Source organism: Pseudorasbora parva, chromosome 22, assembly GCF_024679245.1.
Source record: "Pseudorasbora parva isolate DD20220531a chromosome 22, ASM2467924v1, whole genome shotgun sequence".
Classification (NCBI taxonomy): domain Eukaryota; kingdom Metazoa; phylum Chordata; class Actinopteri; order Cypriniformes; family Gobionidae; genus Pseudorasbora; species Pseudorasbora parva.
In genome coordinates, this window is record NC_090193.1 from 8,066,404 (window position 1) to 8,088,504 (window position 22,101).

Consider the following 22,101-nt stretch of genomic DNA (forward strand, 5'->3'; position numbering starts at 1 on the left):
TTTACACCTGTGTCTCATTTACCTCCACGAGTTGTTGTATGATATGTTAAAGTTACAATATTTTTTTTTTTTTTTAAACCTGTCTTGTTTACCTAATTTCCTCCACCTATATACACCATGGCTGAATCCAAAATCGCCCCCTAAACCCCAATCACGTTTCCCTAAGGTAGTCCACTAATACAGTTCACTTGAAGGAGCGAATGAAAACGAGTGAGTAAACTCGGACAGCCGCTGTATGTACATTAACTGTACACTTGTTATTGCGGTGCAAAATGGGATTGAATTAGTGCACTAACATCCACTATGGTTTCAGATGCCACTACATATGGCTGTCTCCTCAAATAGTGCCCTATCTGAGAATATAGGGGGTGATTTCGATTCAGCCCATGTTCACTCTGTCATTCACTGTGAAGTCTTGTTAAGTGTAATACTGCATTTCTGAGCATTCTCCCTCGTTTCTTGTATCTTGTCTCTTGGCCTTGGATTACTTGCCTGTTCCGTGGATTACCCTTTTGCCTGTCTGTCCTGCCTTGTTTGCCTGTTTGGACTGCTTGCATGTGTATGACCTTTTGCCTGCTTTTGACTACGATTGTGGATTACCCTTTCAATAAAGCTGCGTTTGGATCCTCAGCTTTCACGTCTCAGAGCAGTACGTTTCAGACAGTATATTTATTTGAACAAATTACAAAAATAGTACAAAGTTTGCTGGTTGTTTTGAACAAGTATTAACTATTGAAAACATATAGCATTTTTTGTGTAATACACTATGGGAGTATAGTGAAAATTAAAACAAATTCTCAGGCCTTTAGCCCCGTTGTACCCCCAAAAAAAAGGCTTTCTATTTTTTTTTGTTTCATATTTTAAATAGATTCAGAGAAGGAAAGCAAAAATGTCACAAATCTTCTGTTATGCTTGTTTATCCTCTGTTGGACACAAATTAAATGCCGACAAGCCCCAAAGTGCCAGTTGTTGAAGAAACACAGAGCTGATCACCCACATTCTCCGTTAAACTCTCTCTGACCAGCTTGTTGACGTGGGTCCAAATAGCTCCAGGTGATTTGGATTGCCAGAATTGCACTGAAACTCCTAAACAGCTGCCCAGATTCCAGAGCCTTCAGAATCAGAAAAATAATTAATTTGGCTGCTTGGAAATTATACTGTAATACGAAGAGAGAAACGCTTCTCTTATCGCTCCCTGGTTATGCGTTTAATTTCAGCTCTGTGCAGAATTGATTGTTACGCCGTCCGCTGCTGTCGTAGAATAAAAAGGGAACTGAAAGGATAGAATAAGGGGAAAAAAGAATGAAAGGGCGGAGTAATAGTGTGATAGAGGCTGAAAACAGAAGCATATCAATGGTGCCTGCAGGCTGGAGCTGAACTTTTTGTCAGCTTCGATTAATTCAAAACACGCGCTGGATCATAGCTGAACTTTCCCTCGCAGTAGGCGAAACATGGTTTTATCAGCAGTCCAAAATATAGGACAGACTCTGATGTAGAACCAGACGCCACCTGTGTAGAACGTGTGTCGTTTCGTGAAGAACCCGTAACATCCATGAAACCTTTCACAGGTTCTTTATAGTGGGAAATGGTTCTTTAGATTTTTCTTCCCAATAAGAAAAACACACTTTTTTTAAGAACATTTCACTTAAAGGGTTTTTGTGCTGGAGAACTGTTTTACCTCCTGTAAAGTGTTACTTCTTTGATCCTCCAATAAAAATATTTGACAAAAAAAAAAAAAAAAAGGGTTTTTGTGTAGTTTTGCGTGTCAGTCACATGTTTCATTGGTCGAGGACCGTCCAAAAGTACGTTTTACTGACATGTTGCGAAACCAATCACAGTTTGTTTTGTTCTGCGTCATGTTTAGGGGCGTGAAAATGTAAAGTCAATGTCTCTGCAATAACCAAGCGGCAACCTCCCGTAATTTCTCCTGAAGCCAATACATAAGTGACTTAAACTGCAGTTCCTCGACAGGCTCCAGAAGGGAGCAGAATCTCATGTTAAAATGGCCAAATTTACAGCAGAAAAAAAAAACATATTTACACCCTGGTACAAATTGTGGTGTTGGTCTATATGGTGATTTTGCCCTTCATGACAGCTGTGAGGGGGTTGATTCTTTTTTTTATAACTCATTCGTTCATATTAAATAAAGTTCTGCATAATTAAGGGCGTGGTCAATTTGATTGACAGGTGGATAGCCATTTATCCACTGTCTGTTAGTGATCGCGTCACCTCAGCTCCGCCCACGCCCCGCCTCTTTGCCTATTTTTTGTTATCCGGGCCAGATCGTTTCTACTTTACACTTCAAAATTGCACTTCAGGATCCTATGGGTGACGTCACGAACACTAAGTCCATATTTCTTTACAGTCTCTGGCAATAACAGACCGACATGCATCTATAAATTATTCCTTCAAAAACATTGTTCAAGTTTACTGCAACAATGGAGCCGCAAACTTCACATACTTTTGAAAATCCAGCGTTTTTAGTTGATCCTGATAAGCACTCATTGTCAAAGTTGTAAACACGACGACATTCTTCTTCAATGAGGGCGAACTAGAAGGGCGTCTTCCAGACGGGCCGCTAAAGAACGCAACACACACGCCTCGCAGACATCCTGTAGAATTGATCAGATGACGACTTCAAACTCCTGATGTATTTCCAGATAAGTGTGCCGTATGCATCAGACGTTCAGCCAACAGTTCCGAGCTAAGGCTAAGACTAGTTTTTTGTGAACCAAAAAGAGTTCTTCTATGGCATTATTGCAAAAAATAAATAAATAAATAAACTTTGTCGGAATAGTAAACACAAAATCTGGTTTTATCTGTGTTCACTCTCATGTTGTTCCAAACCTTTCTGTTGAGCCAATGCTCGCATTTTCTTTTTCATTTTTCTACTGTTCCTTTAAACTGGTCTTATGTGTCAACTTGTTCAGGAAAGCCGCTCAAGGTTAACGGAGTGTTTGCACTTTCTCTCTCTCTAATTTGACTTCTGCTCTCACCTTCTCTCCTTTCCTGCTATATCCCTCCATTAATCTCACTCTCCATGGTCAGCAAGCCGGAGGGCCAAAGATGGCCTTTTTATTAAACGATTCTCTGTGCATCTCATAAGAGACCTGCACTCTTGCACAGTAACCTCTGTGACTGTGTCTCTGAGTGTGGCGAGAGAATCGGAATGGTTAAATATATACTGTAGCGTAGCACTGACACATAGATGGAGAAAATGGTGTGATCAGGCTTTTCTTGTGCTGATTTCTTGGAATTCTGTGAAACATATTGAAATCTGTCATTATAAAATGGCCCGTTGTTTCACAGTAGAAATGGAAAAGACAGAACAACAAACTACCGGAGACTCAACAACAATTAACACCCGTATTGATGATCACGTGTGAAGGGGTTAAAAGATACTCATAACTTTAGTTTAAATGAGTGAGGGTAATAGAGCAGACACCGGACGAAGTTAAAACTTTCTTGTGTGCATGCAATATGCTTTGAAAGGCTATGCGTTCAACCGCTGATAACACACTAGTACTTTCAGTAAGAAGTAACTGAGGTTACAGGAAGTGGTTCCTGCAATTGTTTGCAATTTTAAGGCCTACTCACAACAAGATGAAAATTTGGAGCAAAACATTTTGCAAATAAAAATACTTCCTTTCTTCTTTTGACAATAACAAATACTGAGAGCACTTCTAAATACACTGAAAGAAACAGTGGTGCAGTACTTTGTGTGCTGGAGTATTTCAGCTGTTCTATAAGCGTCATGTTGGTGTGAACTGTCCTTAAAGGTCCCGTTCTTCACGTGTTTTCGAAGCTTTGATTATGTTTACAGTGTGCAATATAACATGAGTTCATGTTTCGCGTGTAAAAAAACACAGTATTTTTCACACAATTGACTTATCTGTACAGCGCTGTTTCCTCCGTCCTAAAAACGGCCTGATGATTTCCTTGTTCTATGAAGTCCCTCCTTCAGAAACACGTAACGAGTTCTGATTGGGCCAGCGCTTCCCGTGTTGTGATTGGACAGCAGCTTAGCGCACGTTGCCCGGAAAGGTCCCGCCTCTTACCATAACGGGGAGATCCGTGCGCTCAATGTTATTGCAAAAATGTCTATTTTGCCTTATCAATTTGAGCCGGAATCAGACCCGGAGAATATCGAAGAGGATCGATTACAACCTGCTCAGGAAAGACTTTTGCTGGATGTTTCAGAATGGTAAGCTGTCTATTCAGTTAAACTGATCATTACAAACACCAACAATCGATGGTGTCTGAATGAATTACTACACTTTTATATGCTAAGTTTTTCGGATTAGTTTCAATTACCATCTAACGTTAGTTAACAAAGCTAAACAGCGTTGCACTTTGTGTCATGAGTTACATAAATTGTTAAACGGACCAACTTAAATAATAAAATGCACTTACCGGTTGTGGTCCATAAACAACGCCTTCTCCAGACAAAGAGGGAACTGCGTCGTCTTTTAAGAATAATCTTTCTGCGAATCCGGCATTAAACTGATTGAGATTGAGGAAGCAGTCCTCAGCAAAATGTGCTGCACATAGTTTTAAATTGTGATTATAATTTTCCGGAACCGAGTTAAACATAAACTGGAGCCATTGATCTCTACGTACAGCGTCCGTGGGAAGGCCAAACAAAGGTGATCTGACTCTGGGATGAAAATAACAGCGTTTCAATGGCATGACGACAAACACACTCTACAAAAACAACGCTCCCTACTCTCAACCTGCGAGAGCAAAAGGACAACGTCCCCGAATTTGCGTGTTCTTGTGGGCGGAGGGTTCGTCAACAAACGGTTTTAGTTGCGTCATTAAAGCAGGAAGTGCAGGGCTGTAGCCCAAACCGGCCGCTCGCTGTAGGCTTTGAAAGGGAACTTCTGTTAAATAAAATATCTCGCTTGGCATTGAACTTTGAGCTTCATAATTTTGCAGGTATTATTTATGCTCTAACAGCAACATTACACACTAACTAAAGTTTGAAAGATGGAATCGCAAAGAATGGGACCTTTAACTCTTTCCCCGCTATTTCCCATCTTCTGAATGAGTATAGAATCTCCTCAGCAAAACACAGACGAAGAAGACACAAAAAAATTGGCCAGAACCTTACTTTATAAAGTTTTAAATATGGATTTGGGTTAGGGTTAGGGTTAGGGTTAGGGTTAGGGTTAGGGTTAGGGTTAGGGTTAGGGTTAGGGGTTAGTATATAATATGGATATATATATATATATATATATATATATATATATATATATATATATATATATATATATATATATATATATATATATATATATATATATATATATATATAAAAATCTGATTGTATTTGTCTGAAAGACGAATGTCGTACACCTAGGATGACTTGAGGGTGAGTAAATCATGGAATAATTTACATTTTTGGGTGAACTATCCTTTTAAACATCATATAAATTAAAACGATTTAATGTTACTGAATGAAATGCGGACCCAGGACTGTGAAGCATTAGGGGTGTTGATGGACTCGATCTACTCCATCTGTGTTTGATCATCGCTCTGAATCGGATCTGGATGCAGTCTTTCACAAAAACGTATTAGTGATTTTTTTAGCTTTTTGTTTAAAATCTTTCTTTTTTATGAAACGTACCCATATTCAAGTGTTGATAAAAAAATAAATGCATGAAGCTAGTATAAAATATTTGTTTTGTTTAAAAGAAGAGGGTTTGCTTTTTCTTTTGATATATTTGCATGTTCCAATATTCATACAACAAAATATTCTACGGGCTATTACATTTTTGTGAAAATGATGAAAAACCCTGCCGTTGGCTGGCAACGCTGGTGGGGAAAGAGTTAATGGTCTCGTGTTCCTGTTCCTGCATCCCAATTTGAATACTTGTAATATGCACTAAAAGTATGTACTTTGCCAGTGATGGAAAAGTGCATATGTTAGTAGTAAAGCACTGTGCAGGTTTTAGGACATATTACGACAGCGAAATCATTTGTCACACATTGTTCGCATTCATGTTTACGAATCATTATTGTTTATCTTTTAGGTATATGAATAAAAAACGATGTGGAAGAATTGACATCTCATTCTTCACTTTGGAAAAGTCGAAAGTGAACATCATATCCTCATCTTCCATTGTTCAAGGAGTTGTGAGCGGTATTAATAGTACAACCTGGACACTTTTTCCGCACACTATATTACATGTAGATGGATTTAAGACCCGCTGATTTTAATCTTTAATGCGATTTAGGTTGAAGAGCATTTGAACATAATTCTCCCATAAACTGAAGGCTGTTGAAATGTCTATGAAGTCTTCCTGAAAGTACGAGCTTCTATCCTCAAAGGTCGAAGTCGTGTTTGTGTGCTGTAGTCATCGACGCATGTGAGAGAGTTAGAGTGTGAGAGTTTCTTTATGCAGTATGATTACGGCTGTAGTCACTATTACTTCTCTCATGATTAGAGCTAATAGAGGCTTGTGCGAGAGGAGTGATGGTAGAATTAGTTTAATTAGCATTGTTTTCGATGTAATGGCTCCCCTGTGGCTGTGGGAGGGAGTGTTTTGAGTGTGTGTAGGTATGTGCTTGTCTGTGTTGCAAATGTGTGCATGCATGCATTTTAGGAAGACCACAACTAAAGAAAATTTAGGGCTTCTTCTGTCAGATTTCTCTACGAATAGAAGCTCACCCCTACGCACGCTGTTAGCCGCCAGAAACTGTGGCACGCTCGGTGATTAAACACCTTCTGCTGGGGAGATTAACAGCAACTTGGATGCTGCTGCTGTTTACAGAGGGCATGACACAATTCAGGACACGTGAAAGCCAAGTGTATGTATTCAGTGGTCTAACAGAGCCATCTAGTGGCTGTGGGATCTAAGGGCACCAATGGAGCTCAAGGTTAGAGTGGTGGCAAAGAGGTAAACACACACTTTCGTTCTTTTCATCTTTCACGCAGCATGCAGCAGTGCCCCGATCAACATGAACGTCCAGCACATGAACAAGACTGCGCTGGTCGTCCGATGGTCCCGTCCGGAGATCACCTACGATCCGCCCATCATCAGCTACCTCATTTCCTACAGCTGGACCAGAAACGATGAGTCATACGAGGAGACGTACGTCAAAGGGAGTGATCAGAAACTGGTGAGGAGTCAAATGTTTTTTGTGTGTGTAATGGTCATCCACAATATCTCACGAATGATAAGTTATTCGTTGAGTTTTGCTTTGAAGAAAAAAAAAGCACATTTACCTTCCACAATGTGACATATTTCTTTAAGTTAAACTGAATATTCATTGGGAAATATTTTGGTCATCTGTACCAAAATATTTCACAATAAACCCAGCAAATGATCAAATATGCATCAATTCTTTAGAGAAGACATGAAATGGTATTAATAACTTCAGAAAATGTTTATAAAATGTGTGATGTATGAATATTCAGTGGGAAACATTAATGAGGAATTGTGTTTGCTTTTCTTGTTTGTACTGGTTATCTATACAACAATATCTCACAATAAACTCAGCAAATTATTACATATGCATTTTTAAAGACCAACTGAAATGGCATTTGGAACATGCTTGACTTCCATAATGTGACATCATTTGAGTTCATCTGAATATTCATTGAGAAATAATCGTAGTAAGGGGTTCTGTGTGCTTTTTGTGTTTGTATTCGTCCACAATATCTCCCAAAAAGGATAAAATATCCCATGTATACTTTTAAAAGACAGCATTATATAGCATTCATTCACAACAAAAAGTGACATATTTCCAATATTGTTGAGGGAATCTGTGCTTTTCGTGCTTTTATTGGTCATGTATACCACAATATCTCACAATAAACTCAGCAAATTATTAAATATGCATCAATACTTCAAAGACAATGTGAAATGGCATTAATAACTTCAGTAAAAAATGTATATAATTTATAAGTGGGATGTAAAATTTATAAACTGAATATTCAATGGGAAATATTAATGAGGAATTGTTTGATTTTTTTTTGGTTTTTATTGGTCATCTATACCCCAATATCTCACAAAAGGTATATAATATCCTGTGTATAAAGACAGTATGATATAGCATTCATTCACAATGAAAAGTGACATATTTCCAATATTGTTGGGGGATTCTGTGCTTTTTACGCTTAAATTGGTCATGTATACCACAATAAACCCAGCAAATGATTAAATATGCATCAATACTTTAAAGACAGGGAAATATTAATGAGGAATTGTTTGCTTTCTGTGCTTATATTAGTCATATATACCACAATATCTCAGCAAATGATTAAATATGAATCTTTAAAGACCACATGAAATGGCATTCGACAATGTGACATATTGCCTAGTTTTCAGAAAGAAATAATATAGGATGGGACTTGATTGTAACTTTCCTAATATTTGTATGTATATTTAATTGCAATGCTTTTTTTTTAATACTTATTTGTTCATTATGATTTCCGCTATTCCTTCAGCAATAACCGTTTCAGATTTCAGATTCGTGGCAGTCTGCTCTTGGGAAACAAACTGGCTTTTAAAGTCTGGAATGTGAGGATGCTGATATTATGTCTGTAAACCCTCAGCTCATCGATAATATTCTGTAATCTCTCCTCCGCTAGAGCCCACAGATCCATGTTTGCAGAAGCGCAGTGTGTGTGACTGTGAATAAAGTCTGTATTTTAGGTCGTCAGCGGGGGGCCGCAGCGGTAGACACTGACCTTGAGGCCCACCATTTGAAAATACTAATGCACTAAAACTGTTTAAGAGGTGGAGATGTATTTTAGTCTCATTTCTCTTGACTTTCTATCAAGCGCACTCAGTGGGGTGTGAAATGTATAACAGGCTGAGATTCCCGATTCTCTAGTCCGTAGGGGGTTGCGAGGCGACAAAAGAGTAGAAAAGAAGTCGTTTTTGTTCATTTTGTTCCCAAACATTTCAGTGTGCAATTTGAAAATGGCAATGCATCTCATTATGGAACATCATCATCAGAGCCGCCCCATTCCCTCCTTTCCTAAATTCGTCTCTCTTTTTCCTTTTCTTTTAAGTTCTTAATTTCCATTTTTATTTCCCTTCTCGTCCCAAGATGCTGCTATCTGGGTCAAATTAGTGGCCAAAAAAGTGATTTTTGAGGGACTGCTTCCCATATCAATAGAGCTTTTACCCCTTTTTCATTTATAAAAACCCCACACCATAGAATAATATTTGAGTCGGGGTCCTTTACGGAATGAACTGGCATAAATCAGAAAGGTGTTGGTGTGGAGAGGAACTGACGCCATTTACTTAGCGCAAGATTTACAAATCCCTCAAGTCCACGGCACTTTTCAGCAGACCCCGGGGAGGTGACGTGAGTTATGATAATGGCTATTGCTCATACACTTAGAATTGTATTGAATCTTCATTTCTCAGAGATGAAATGAGGCTGCGTGTTTCACAACTATCAGACGGGCACCAATGAAGGAAATATGGTTAAAAAGCGCATTTAAACTAGGTCTTCAGCAGGTACACACTTGACAAACAAATCGACCCTTCTTTTGGCTGTCCAAGTCGATTTGTTTGTCAAGTGTGTACCTGCTGAAGACCTAGTTTAAATATGCCCTCCCTCGGTTTTATTTTTATTTTATTTATTTATTTTATTTTGACTAATGTGTTTCAGTTACCAATAAGAGTGAAGTGTTCCTAGCTCCTTTGAACTCATTTTAAAATATTTAAATTGAACTTTTAGGCCAGTAAGCACCCTGTGGTTTAAAATACAGTGTTTATTCGTAGTCAAACAGTTGCTCAGTTTGTGTGCACTGACAGTTTCGGTGGGGCTGTCCTTCATTGTAGATGAAGAAAGTGTTTTATTTATATAGCGCCTTTCCGTAACACATAATCCATTTAAGATTAAAGGGTTAGTTCACCCAAAAATGAAAATTCTGTAGTTTACTCATCCTCAAGTTTTTCAAAACCTATATACATTTCTTTCTTCTGCTGAACACAAAAGTTATTTTGAGGAATGTTGGTAACCAAATGGTTTTTTTATGCCCATTTACTTCCATGGTATTTTTTTTTTCTCATACTATGAAAGCCAATAAGGCCCATCATTGTTTGGTTACCCATATTCACCAAAAAATCATCAAAAAAAGAAATTCATACAGGTTTGGAAGAACTTGAGGGTGAGTAGATTATAGCATGTTTGGCTGAACTATCCCTTTAAGTTTCTTATGGTCATTAATGCTGCATTTATTTGAGCAAAAATACAGTAAAGACGTTAATATTATGAAATATTGCAGGCCCTATTTTAATGTGCATGGTCTGAATGGGCAGGTGCACTTAGGGCACATGGTCCAAAAGGGTTGTCCCCAGTCTCTTAATGAGTCATGGGTGTGTTTTTGCCATAAAGTGCAATAAACCAGTGTCTCATCTCCCATTCCCTTTAAAAGCTAGCTGCGCTTTCACCATGGCAGAATTCGCGAGTGGAAAGACTGAACGCTTCTCCAGAGAGGAATACTTTTATTTGTAATATTTAAAAATGTTGTGTTCTGCTGGGCATCCCTGTGTGTCTAATACAAGAAGAGTGTATGTGCGTGGGCACCCACCTATAGGCACATATTGCTAACACGCTCTTTAAATAACAAAAAAAAAATGCTCTATTTAGTTTAGAGCAGGGTTTTGTTGGTCAGTGGCGCAGTCTCTTTCAGTTCCTCAAAATAGCAACTCGCCAACAATGTGCCTGAACACACCTGGTTTCAGACCATGGGCGGACAGATGGGCGAGAGGGAATTTACTATTTCAAATATGTGGCGCTGGATGTGAAAGTGATAACTGCATCAGGCTGAAACTAGCAAAAAACACTTGCGTCGCACCTGCCGTCGCATTGCACCGGGTCTATGATCAAATTAAAATGCCTATCTACTTGAATATATTTTAACATTAAATGTATTCCTTGATGGCAAAGCTAAATGTGCAGTCTTCAGCGTCACATGATCCTTCAGAAATCATTCTAATATTTGCTGCTCAAGAAACATTTCTTATGTAACATTATAATCTTATAAACTTTCGCTTTTGATTTACTTAATGATCTGTTGTACAGCTTTCCAAAAAGAAAAAAAACCTGTACACTTGTATACTTACACACAGTATTTTTGAATTGCTCAGACAGACCATGAAAGTGGTGTGTAACTGATCAATAGAAGATATGAAAGTGTAATGAGTAAGCGGTTACATTACGGTAGGTTGCTACATGGTTGCAAAGGTGTTTATATTTAGTTTTTGATGTGTTGCGTTACAATTGCTACGATGGATATCCAATTCACTTTAAAAGAAAAATGAAAGCACACCTCTCTTTAGTAAGCTGCATGATTTGAAGTATCAATCTATAGTACAAGCAGTGCTGGATAAGTCATTCGCTGATGTGTAATATAGAAGAAACTAATTAAATATTGCATCCTTTATTTTCATTAAACACTGCATTTTATATTGACTAGACACTAATCTAAAATGTACTGTGTGTTAATATGTTCCCTGAAAGATCCTAACAAAGTTACATAATTTATTGATAAAGGCGTACATTATATAAACATCCTTTAAAAATAAATCAGTGCCTCACACACTGAATTCCAAAGTCTCCGTGTCCCAGCTGAGCAGCTCAGAGGTGCGTTAGGTGGTAATGAATGTTATGTAAGGGAGAGACTGATGGAGACTGTCTATTTTCAATGCTAATGACTTGAGAAGAAAGGTGTTAGCGTCAAGTGAAGGAGAGGAGAACAAGCTGTTCACCTTCATCCTCCAGACCTCCGTCAGGAGAGGTCACACTTCAAAGTGTTCTTTTGTGTTTTGACTGGACACGTCAGATGATGACACACCTCCACATCACAGGTGGACTTTTTGGAGGCGTGTTTCGTTTCGGATGTGAAATCCTGACGTATTGTGTGTGTGTGTGTGTGTGTGTGTGTGTGTGTGTGTGTGTGTGTGTGTGTGTGCCTGTGTGTCTCAGGAGGCTCTCATCACACCGGTGTCGGCGGATGTGCTGTACCTGTTCCGCGTCCAGGCCGTGTGTTTGAATGACAAGCGCAGTGACTTCAGCCAGAGCATGCTCTTCAGAGGTACCTGCACATACAGAAAGACCTTTATCGATAATATGTTGGTTTGCTGTTTTTAAACGTGTTTCAACAATGTATATTTATCTACTTTGTTATGTAGCCAACACCACCAGGATATTTGAGGGCACAAGAATAGTGAAAACAGGGATGGTAAGTTTGCATCCGTCCAGCAGGCGGCAGCACTGCGTCTTTACTCTGCAATGGCAATTTTTATTTCTTGTATAATAAGAATAATGTATGTATTACATAGAAAATGTATAATAATATTGATGATAATAATAATATAGAAAATATAGAAGTATATTTATACAAAAAAGAGTTACCTGGTTGCCTTAAAATGTTGAGTTCATTGAAATTAAAAAGTTGAGTTAATACAATGAACATTTTTGAGAATTTACAACCTTTATTCAAATATTATTAAAAGATTTTGTAAGCAAATTGGGTAATTGTGGGTTTTATTTGTGATGACGCAGTGAAACACGCCAAATTGTGCTTTTTTCATGATTTATCAATTTTTTCATGTGGTTCAGATACAATAATATTTAGAGTTTCTATTTATTTAACCAATTGCCTTCATTGTATCAACTCAAATTTTTAATTTCAATAAACTCAAAATGTTAAGGCAACCAGGTTACTTACTTTTTTAAGTTAAACCAACAATTTTTCAATTGTTTGTGTGTGTGTGTGTGTGTGTGTGTGTGTGTGTGTGTGTGTGTGTGTGTGTGTGTGTGTGTGTGTGTGTGTGTGTGTGTGTGTGTGTGTGTGTGTGTGTGTGTGTGTGTGTGTGTGTGTGTGTGTGTGTGTGTGTGTGTGTGTAAAATATATGATTTCTTTATTATTTTTATGTATTTATATTAATGTATTTATTATTTTATCACTTATTTATTATAACTTGTATAAATGTATTATAAAGTGTAATTTATTTTAAAAAGTTTTAAAATACGGCGATTTTTTTTTTTTTTTTTTTTTTTTTTAATACTATGATTGCAAATCTTAAGTTTGGTTAATGCCTGAAAAGAGTGTTTAAAAAACTGGCCTGACACCTATAAGTCTCATCAGACTCACATATATGCACAGATTTCATCTTTTAGAATCAATGCAGATGTAAATAAAATGTTGTTGTTTTTCTGCCTCTAGCCAACTGTCTCCCCAGCATCCTCAGCAGACATGGCGCCGATCAGCTCGGGTTCCTCCACCTGGACCTCCTCCGGTCTTCCTTTCTCCTTCGTTTCAATGGCAACCGGGATCGGCCCCTCTTCCAGCGGTAGCCAAGCGACGGTGGCGTCCGTGGTGACCAGCACCCTCCTGGCGGGGTTGGGTTTCAGTGGAGGGGTTATCTCCTCCTTCCCCAGTTCGGTCTGGCCCACCAGGCCTCCCCCCTCGACCCCTGCTTCTGCCTCCACCCGACAGACCCCAGCCAAACCTATGGTGACCACCGCAGAGCCAACCTCCTCGCCTTCCTCCAACGCGGACGCCACCGCAGAGAGTGACGGATCTGATGACGGAGGGGATAAGGAAGGGAAGGGTGAGGATGAGGACGGAGAAAAGAACGGAGAAGAAGAAGAGGAAGAGGATGAGGAGAAAGGTGCAGAGAGTAAAGACGGCAGAGTTCCAGACCATGTTGAAAAGCAGACAAACAGCTCCGTGACGAAAGACCCGCCCACAGCTGCACCAGATTCGACAGCCAAAGAGAAAGGAGGAAGCAGGAAGGCAGAAAACAGCACAGCACCATCTAGTGTCCCGGAGGATGACGTGGAGAAAAACACACACAGAATAAGGGAAGAGGACACGCAGGTGCTGCCGACCAGAGAGCCAGAGGGTGATGATAATGTGACGGCAGGAATAGAGCCCCCAGACAACATGGCTCAGACCAGCAAACCCAGCAGAGACCGCAACCACCTGCCACCTTTCTCTATACATACAGGTAAGAAACCTTTTTTTTTTTTTTTTTGGTTTGTATTCGTATCTCAACATTTTTAACTCCAGGGCCCCTTATCGGGCCCATGATTTTTCCAGTTATTCATGTTTGTGTGTGTGTGTGTGCGTATATATATATCCTGAGAGCGACCCTTTCTTTCACAAATGTTTGTAGAAGTGTCTGCATGCCTGGGTGCATGATTTTATACACCTGTGGCCATGGAAGTGATGGAAACAATGAGTTCAATGATTTCAACAGGCCTGTTGTGTGTGTATGTGTGTGTGTGTGTGCGTGCATGCGTGCATGCGTGCGTGCGTGCGTGTGTGTGTGTTTTATTTTCTGAATTCAGATTAATTTAGCTATTTTGGGGGGAAATAAATTTAAAATGCCAGGGTGATACAAATGTCCTGATATCATAATGAAGAAAAAAACAACAATATCAAAAGAATTAAATACTTGAATGGAAAAATTGAAGTAGTTTGCAATAAAGTTTTATAAGTATATCCAAGAAATAAAAAACAGTTTTACTGCTTACAATGTCATGTAGTGCTACCAATATGCAGAAACATTCTTGATGGTTACACTGCATGACATTTTACTTTGAATGAGGAACCTAAGCCATATCTAGAGACCTGGAGGTTAGTGTGGTAGTCAAGACCACCTAATTCAAGGCTGAGTCAAGTCAAGACCAAGACTTTGAGGGGTTGAGACCAAGACAAGACCAAGACTTTGAGGAGTTGAGTCCAAGTCAAGACCAAGACTTTGAGGGGTTGAGACCAAGTCAAGACCAAGACTTTGAGGGGTTGAGTCCAAGTCAAGACCAAGACTTTGAGGGGTTGAGTCCAAGTCAAGACCAAGACTTTGAGGGGTTGAGACCAAGACAAGACCAAGACTTTGAGGGGTTGAGACCAAGTCAAGAGCAAGACTTTGAGGGGTTGAGACCAAGTCAAGACCAAGACTTTGAGGGGTTGAGACCCAGACAAGACCAAGACTTTGAGTGGTTGAGACCAAGTCAAGACCAAGACTTTGAGGGGTTAAGACCAAGTCAAGACCAAGACTTTGAGGGGTTGAGACCAAGTCAAGACCAAGACGTTTAACGTTTGGGTCTGGGTCTCACCGTTTAAAGGGGTTGAGACCCAGACAAGACCAAGACTTTAAGGGGTTGAGACCATAGACCGTAAAAAAATATGGACGACTCGACATCATCCGTTTCCACTTGCACGGCGCTGACATCTTGGGACCGAGTCGGCGCAGTAGAGAGCAGGAAGTAGAGCAGGAAGTACAGTCGCGATATCAAAAGCCCGCACACACTCTCACAGATGCAGAACAATTAATTATGTAAATGTGAAATAAACAGTTATGGAAATGTAGAAATTAAAGCTAAAGCTCCAATCTGCCCCCAAAAATCCCGAAAAAAGTCTGTTAGTGTCACGTCACAGACAAAGGAAAATGGTGCGAGGACTCAAGTGCAGAAAATGATATATTTATTTATAACAAATAAAACATAAACTCAAAACAAAACCCACGAGGGGGAAAAACACATAATGGAATAATAAAATATAAACTTAAACAAACCAACAGAATCACGGGGAGGACGGGAGACGCAGACATTACACAAGGATCCAACACAGACTGACAAACACAAGGAGCTTATAAGGGGAAGAAATCAAGAGGGAACAGGTGGGGCAAATTAACCAATAATCAGATAACAAGAAGGGCGGGGTTGACAGTAGACCGGAGACATGACAAAACCCACATGTGCACACAAAACAGGACAGGCATGTGACATTACCCCCTCCTTAAGGAGCGGCTACCAGACGCTCCACTAGGGACAGGGATGGGAGAAACAGACCAGGGCGGGACGGGAGGGGCTGACCAGGGCGGGACGGGAGGGACTGACCAGGGCGGGACGGGAGGGACTGACCAGGGGGGCACGGGAGGGACTGACCAGGGGGGCACGGGAGGGACAGACCAGGGCGGGACGGGAGGGACAGACCAGGGTGGGGCAAACAAGGGAGGGACAAGGAAAACAAAAAGTTCAGGAGGCCATGGTGGCACACAAAGTTCGAATGACCAGGGCGGCCCGCCGAAGTCGGGAGGCCCACCGAGTTCAGGTGGCCGGGGCGGCCCGCAGAGTTCAGGCGGCCAGGGCGGCATGGGTAGAGCAGGGCGCCAGGGAGGCGCGGTGAGAGCAGGACTCCTGGGTGGTGCGGTCAGTGCAGGGAGCGCCAGGGAGGTGCGGTGAGAGCAGGACGCCTCAGCGGCGCGGTGAGAGCAGGACGCCTCAGCGGCGCGGTGAGAGCAGGACGCCTCGGCGGCGCGGTGAGAGCAGGACGCCTCGGCGGCGCGGTGAGAGCAGGACGCCTCGGCGGCGCGGTGAGAGCAGGACGCCTCGGCGGCGCGGTGAGAGCAGGACGCCTCGGCGGCGCGGTGAGAGCAGGACGCCTCGGCGGCGAACGGAGAGCAGGGCGCCTCGGCGGCGAACGGAGAGCAGGGCGCCTCGGCGGCGAACGGAGAGCAGGGCGCCTCGGCGGCGAACGGAGAGCAGGGCGCCTCGGCGGCGAACGGAGAGCAGGGCGCCTCGGCGGCGCACGGAGAGCAGGGCGCCTCGGCGGCGCACGGAGAGCAGGGCGCCTCGGCGGCGCACGGAGAGCAGGACGCCTCGGCGGCGCACGGAGAGCAGGACTGCTCAGGGGCGCAGGGAGAGCTGGGCGCCTCAGGGGCGCAGGGAGAGCAGGGCGCCTCAGGGGCGCAGGGAGAGGTTGACAGTAGACCGGAGACATGACAAAACCCACATGTGCACACAAAACAGGACAGGCATGTGACAGTTAGTGCCTCAGTGACAACTTCACTCAGAGAAGACGTCAATCTCAGCTGTCAATCATAACGTCACACCCCCATTTTTATAGCATCAAATAACTGACTAAAACTAAACTTATTTTAAAAATGAACACTTGAAATTAAATCATTGTGATGATAACTGCCTTCAGTGACATAAACTTACTTTGGGGGAAAAATATTTGAAGTGTAATTTTATTGTTTAGTTTGCCTCGCGTCCATTAGAAAACACAGAGGGGCGGCTATACTGGGGCGCGAAAACTTCAGTATCTGAGAGGGATACTGCAGGCTTGGTTGAGACCAAGACAAGACCAAGACCAAAGCAGAATGAGACCGATTCAAGACCAAAACTTTGAGGCATTGTGACCAAGTCAAGACCAAGACCAAAGCAGGGTGAGACCGAGTCAAGACCAAGACTTTGAGGGATTGAGACCCAAACAAGACCAAGACTTTGAGGGGTTAAGACCAAGACAAGACCTAAACAGGGTGAGACCGAGTCAAGACCAAGACTTTGAGGGATTGAGACTCAAACAAGACCAAGACTTTGAGGGGTTGAGACTAAGACTTTGAGGGGTTAAGACCAAGTCAAGACCTAAGCAGGGTGAGACCGAGTCAAGACCAAGACTTTGAGGGATTGAGACTCAAACAAGACCAAGACTTTGAGGGGTTGAGACCAAGACTTTAAGGGGTTAAGACCAAGACAAGACCTAAGCAGGGTGAGACCGAGTCAAGACCATGACTTTGAGGGATTGAGACTCAAACAAGACCAAGACTTTGAGGGGTTGAGACTAAGACTTTGAGGGGTTAAGACCAAGTCAAGACCTAAGCAGGGTGAGACCGAGTCAAGACCAAGACTTTGAGGGATTGAGACTCAAACAAGACCAAGACTTTGAGGGGTTGAGACCAAGACTTTAAGGGGTTAAGACCAAGACAAGACCTAAGCAGGGTGAGACCGAGTCAAGACCATGACTTTGAGGGATTGAGACTCAAACAAGACCAATACTTTGAGGGGTTGAGACTAAGACTTTGAGGGGTTAAGACCAAGTCAAGACCTAAGCAGGGTGAGACCGAGTCAAGACCAAGACTTTGGGGGATTGAGACCCAAACAAGACCAAGACTTTGAGGGGTTGAGACCAAGACTTTGAGGGATTGAGACCCAAACCAGACCAAGACTTTGAGGGGTTGAGACCAAGACTTTGAGGGGTTAAGACCAAGTCAAGACCTAAGCAGGGTGAGGCCGAGTCAAGACCAAGACTTTGAGGGATTGAGACCCAAACAAGACCAAGACTTTGAGGGGTTGAGACCTAGATTTTGAGGGGTTAAGACCAAGTCAAGACCTTAGCAGGGTGAGACCGAGTCAAGACCAAGACTTTGAGGGGTTGAGACCCAAACAAGACCAAGACTTTGAGATTTGAGACCAAGACCATACCAGCACTTCTTAAATGTATATAGATCCACATTACTGCCTGAGAAATAACTTTTTTTAAATCGATAAATATAATTAAAATATGACACTATATATAAAGCTTAACAACAAAATTCACCTAAGCACTGCAGAAGTGGTACTGAAGATGCCTCTGAAATGGTAAATTACAAATGCATAAATAATGTTGAGAATAATGTTTTATTTTATTTTTTTATTTAATGTTTGTATAAAACAAATATAATGTTTGCAGTCATGCTCAAATGTGTGAAAACAGCTCACTTCACCTTGTTATATTGCTTAAATATCTTATTTTTAATCTTATACAAGTACTTTTTTGCCGCAATCTCTTGAATTTTGGGATGATTTGTATTAATTTTGGTGTCATTTTTGACACAATCCCTCGTTTCTGAACCAGCACAATAAATAAATAAAAGTAGAAATAAGTTATTGATTGCATCTGAAGCAGTAAGTTTTACATCCAGTCACATTATGTCATGATGTTATGTCCAGTCATGATGTTAATAACTAAATCAGACAATGCACCGGTAATGTATTAATATCCCAGCCGTTGTGGTCTTAACCGGTCTTAAAAAAACTAAACCATGAGTTCTCTAAGTCTGCGACTGAGACAAGACTGAGTACAAATGTGGTCTTAAGACTGATCTCGAGTACTACAACACTGGAGTTGGACTCTTTTGTCTTGGACCAGCCATCCATATCCATTTTCGTCCATATCACCCTCGCAACAGCGTACCTCGGCAGCCTCCCACATCATCCTAGCATTTGTGTTGGCAAGTTTTGCATGTGCGCCACCACTCATCGTTTCTTCAGGAAACGTTAAACTCTTGTTCAAACCCTTTTTCTTCTCACTGTTTTGAGGTCCTGTTCGTGTGTCCCCTGTGAAATTACAGTTTCATCTCACTCTCGTTTCTTTCGTCTTTATTTCCCATCTTCCTCCATTTCTCTTTGTCTCACCCTCTTCCTTATCCCCTCTCTTCTCATCCTTCCATCTTTCTTTCCGTCCCCTCTGTTTGTTTCGGAGGTAGAGAGTTGGCCTAGTTTTCCGGTCCAGAGAGGATGAGAGCAGAAAACATTTTCAGCTGCAGGGAGTTAAAAAAAAAACTAGAAAGAAACAGAGAAACTCCATATTTAGCTCTGGCACTGGAGTTATGTTCATCCTGTGTGTGTGTGTGTGTGTGTGTGTGTGTGTGTGTGTGTGTGTGTGTGTGTGTGTGTGTGTGTGTGTGTGTGTGTGTGTGTGTGTGTGTGTGTGTGTGTGTGTGTGTGTGTGTGTGTGTGTGTGTGTGTGTGTGTGTGCGTGCGTGCCTGCAAGGTCTGGAGTTTGAGATCATTTCTGAGTGTTCTTCTTCGCGTGACTGCAGGTCTGTGTCTGACCGCGGTGAAGCTGTAGCGTTTTAGGATAGCAGCATGGATTAGTTAGCAGCATGCGTCTCTGGACCACCCGAGGGGAGCTGCAGGTTTTCTGATCTCTCTGTTCTTACTTTCGGGATTTGAGTCTGTGGTTTCCACCGCCAGTTTGGGACTTTGGTATGTTAGATTGTGTGCCATTTATATGATCACAAACACTTCCCTAATGTGTTGTGTGTGTGTGTGTGTGTGTGTGTGTGTGTGTGTGTGTGTGTGTGTGTGTGTGTGTGTGTGTGTGTGTGTGTGTGTGTGTGTGTGTGTGTGTGTGTGTGTGTGTGTGTGTGTGTGTGTGTGTGTGTGTGTGTGTGTGGACAACAACATCCTCCTTGTACTCACTACTGTTAGCTAGATTATGTTCATTTGCTGTCTAGTGATGTATGTTTATGCTGAAACGTAATAGTTATGGTTTGTATTTTAGAAAACATCTGTCGCGTGTCGTTATGTGTAGTGAGTTGGCTCACGTGATTTCAGATTCACACTCCAGAACTTCCGTTAAGGGAACATAGTGAGCATTGATGCTCCCTGGTTTTCACAGTGCATTGTGGGACTTTTTAGGGCGCGAACATTTCAGTGCCCTGAAAGGATTTTGCAATTGAGACGGCCCTTAAAATAGCAGACTCCCTGATCAGTGCCCTGACTTCTGAACTAGGGAGCTGATGTAGACGTACCCCAAGTGTCCTGCAGACTTCAGCTCCAATTCTAATCAAACACGCCTGAACCAGCTTCTCCAGCTCTTCAGGATCGCTTGAAAGTCACATGCAGGTGTGCTGAGGCAGGTTGGAAATGAATTTTGCCGAACAGTGGTGCTGCATCCCAATGAGTCTACTTATACTATGCCCTAAATGCACGTATACTTTACAGTGTGTAGCAGAAGAGTAGGCAAGCTTTTCTTTAATGGGCGGCTCTGACACTCTGCATCCTGGCACTGTATAAACTGTGCTGTCAATCATCTTGTCACAGTTAAAATCCTCCACATTCAATTTCATTTAAAATCCTACGTTTTGGAGAGAAATCTCCAGGAGCGGGGTTGAAAATCTCTGGGTTAGAATTCAGCTTCGAACTGTGCAGCATTCAACCGAACGTTTCTCTCTGTTATTTATGATTAGGGCAGTCTGAGGACTGGGGATTGTTAGGACAAACTAAATAAAATCACCTAGAAACACTTAAGGGTTAGTTCACCCAAAAATGAAATTGATGTCATTAATAACTCACCCTAATGTCGTTCCTCACCCGTACGACATTTTCAGAACAGGTTAAGATATTTTATATTTAGTCCGACAGCGTATTTAAGTGTAGGCTATCAAAGTAGTCCATATGTAGCATCAGTTAGTTAATTAGAATCTCCTAAAGCATTGAAAATACATTTTGGTCCAAAAAAAGGTTTCAAACGGTCATGAATTGATTCATGATTCGGATCGCCAATGTCACGTGATTGCAGCAGTTTGACACGCGATCCGAATCATGAATCAATCCGATGAATCATGACCGTTTGAATCTTTATTTGAGGTTTAAAAACAAACGTGGAAGAGAAGACAATGCTGAATAAAGTCGTAGTTTTTGCTATTTTTGGACCAAAATGTATTTTCGATGCTTCAAGAGATTCTAATCAACCAACTGATGTCCCATATGGACTACTTTGATGATGTTTTTATTCCCTTTCTGGACATGGACAGTATAGTGTGCATACACTTAGATACGCTCTCGGACTAAATATAAAATATCTTAAACTGTGTTCTGAAGATGAACGGAGATCTTACGGGTGAGTAACGCCATTAGGGGGAGTCATTAATGACATACATTTCATTTTTGGGTGAACTAACCCTTTAACTTGACAAAATAATGTTGATCAGAACTATATGTAACAATGATATTAAGGATTTTTGCATTTATTTTAAATGTTTTATGAACACTTATTTTTAATGTTTAATAGATTTTGTGAAAAAAATAATCTTTATTGATTTTTTTTTAAAAATTATTAAATGGAAAAAAATAATAATTGAATAATATAATTGTATTGTTAAATCACAACAACTTTAATTAGTATAATGTTTATGATAATAATAATAATTGTGATAATTATTATACATAATAATAAGTGTTATTATTGTTTTTAATATTTTTATGATTAAACTGTTTGCATGTTTTAAAACCATTTTTGTTTTTAAGTATTTTGTCAAATATGTTTACTTTATTCACCAATTAAATATGTGTGCAATTTTATTAATAATAATATTAATTATTATTATTATTATTAGTAGTAGTAGTACCGGTGGTAGTAGTAGTAGTAATAATATTTTTATTGCCAACCATTGCCAGCATTTTTGATCATTTACACAAAATTTTCATAGCCCCAGGATATTTTGTTGTATGAATATCTGAACATGCAGATATTCAAGCATTCTTTATTTATCAGCACTTGAATGTGGGTAA

General features: G+C 40.9%; 1 protein-coding gene across 3 annotated transcripts in view; it reads left to right on the forward strand.

The window, feature by feature from the left end:
- The window catches only part of ptprga (protein tyrosine phosphatase receptor type Ga), a 360,225-nt gene that overhangs the window by 296,008 nt on the left and 42,116 nt on the right, over window positions 1–22,101 (forward strand). For all 3 annotated transcript variants that reach the window (XM_067431991.1, XM_067431989.1, XM_067431990.1), the window contains exons 9-12: window positions 6,941–7,125; window positions 11,956–12,064; window positions 12,162–12,211; window positions 13,199–13,985. In XM_067431991.1, the coding sequence (XP_067288092.1) occupies window positions 6,941–7,125; window positions 11,956–12,064; window positions 12,162–12,211; window positions 13,199–13,985 (1,131 nt within the window). The remainder of the gene's footprint in view (window positions 1–6,940; window positions 7,126–11,955; window positions 12,065–12,161; window positions 12,212–13,198; window positions 13,986–22,101) is intronic.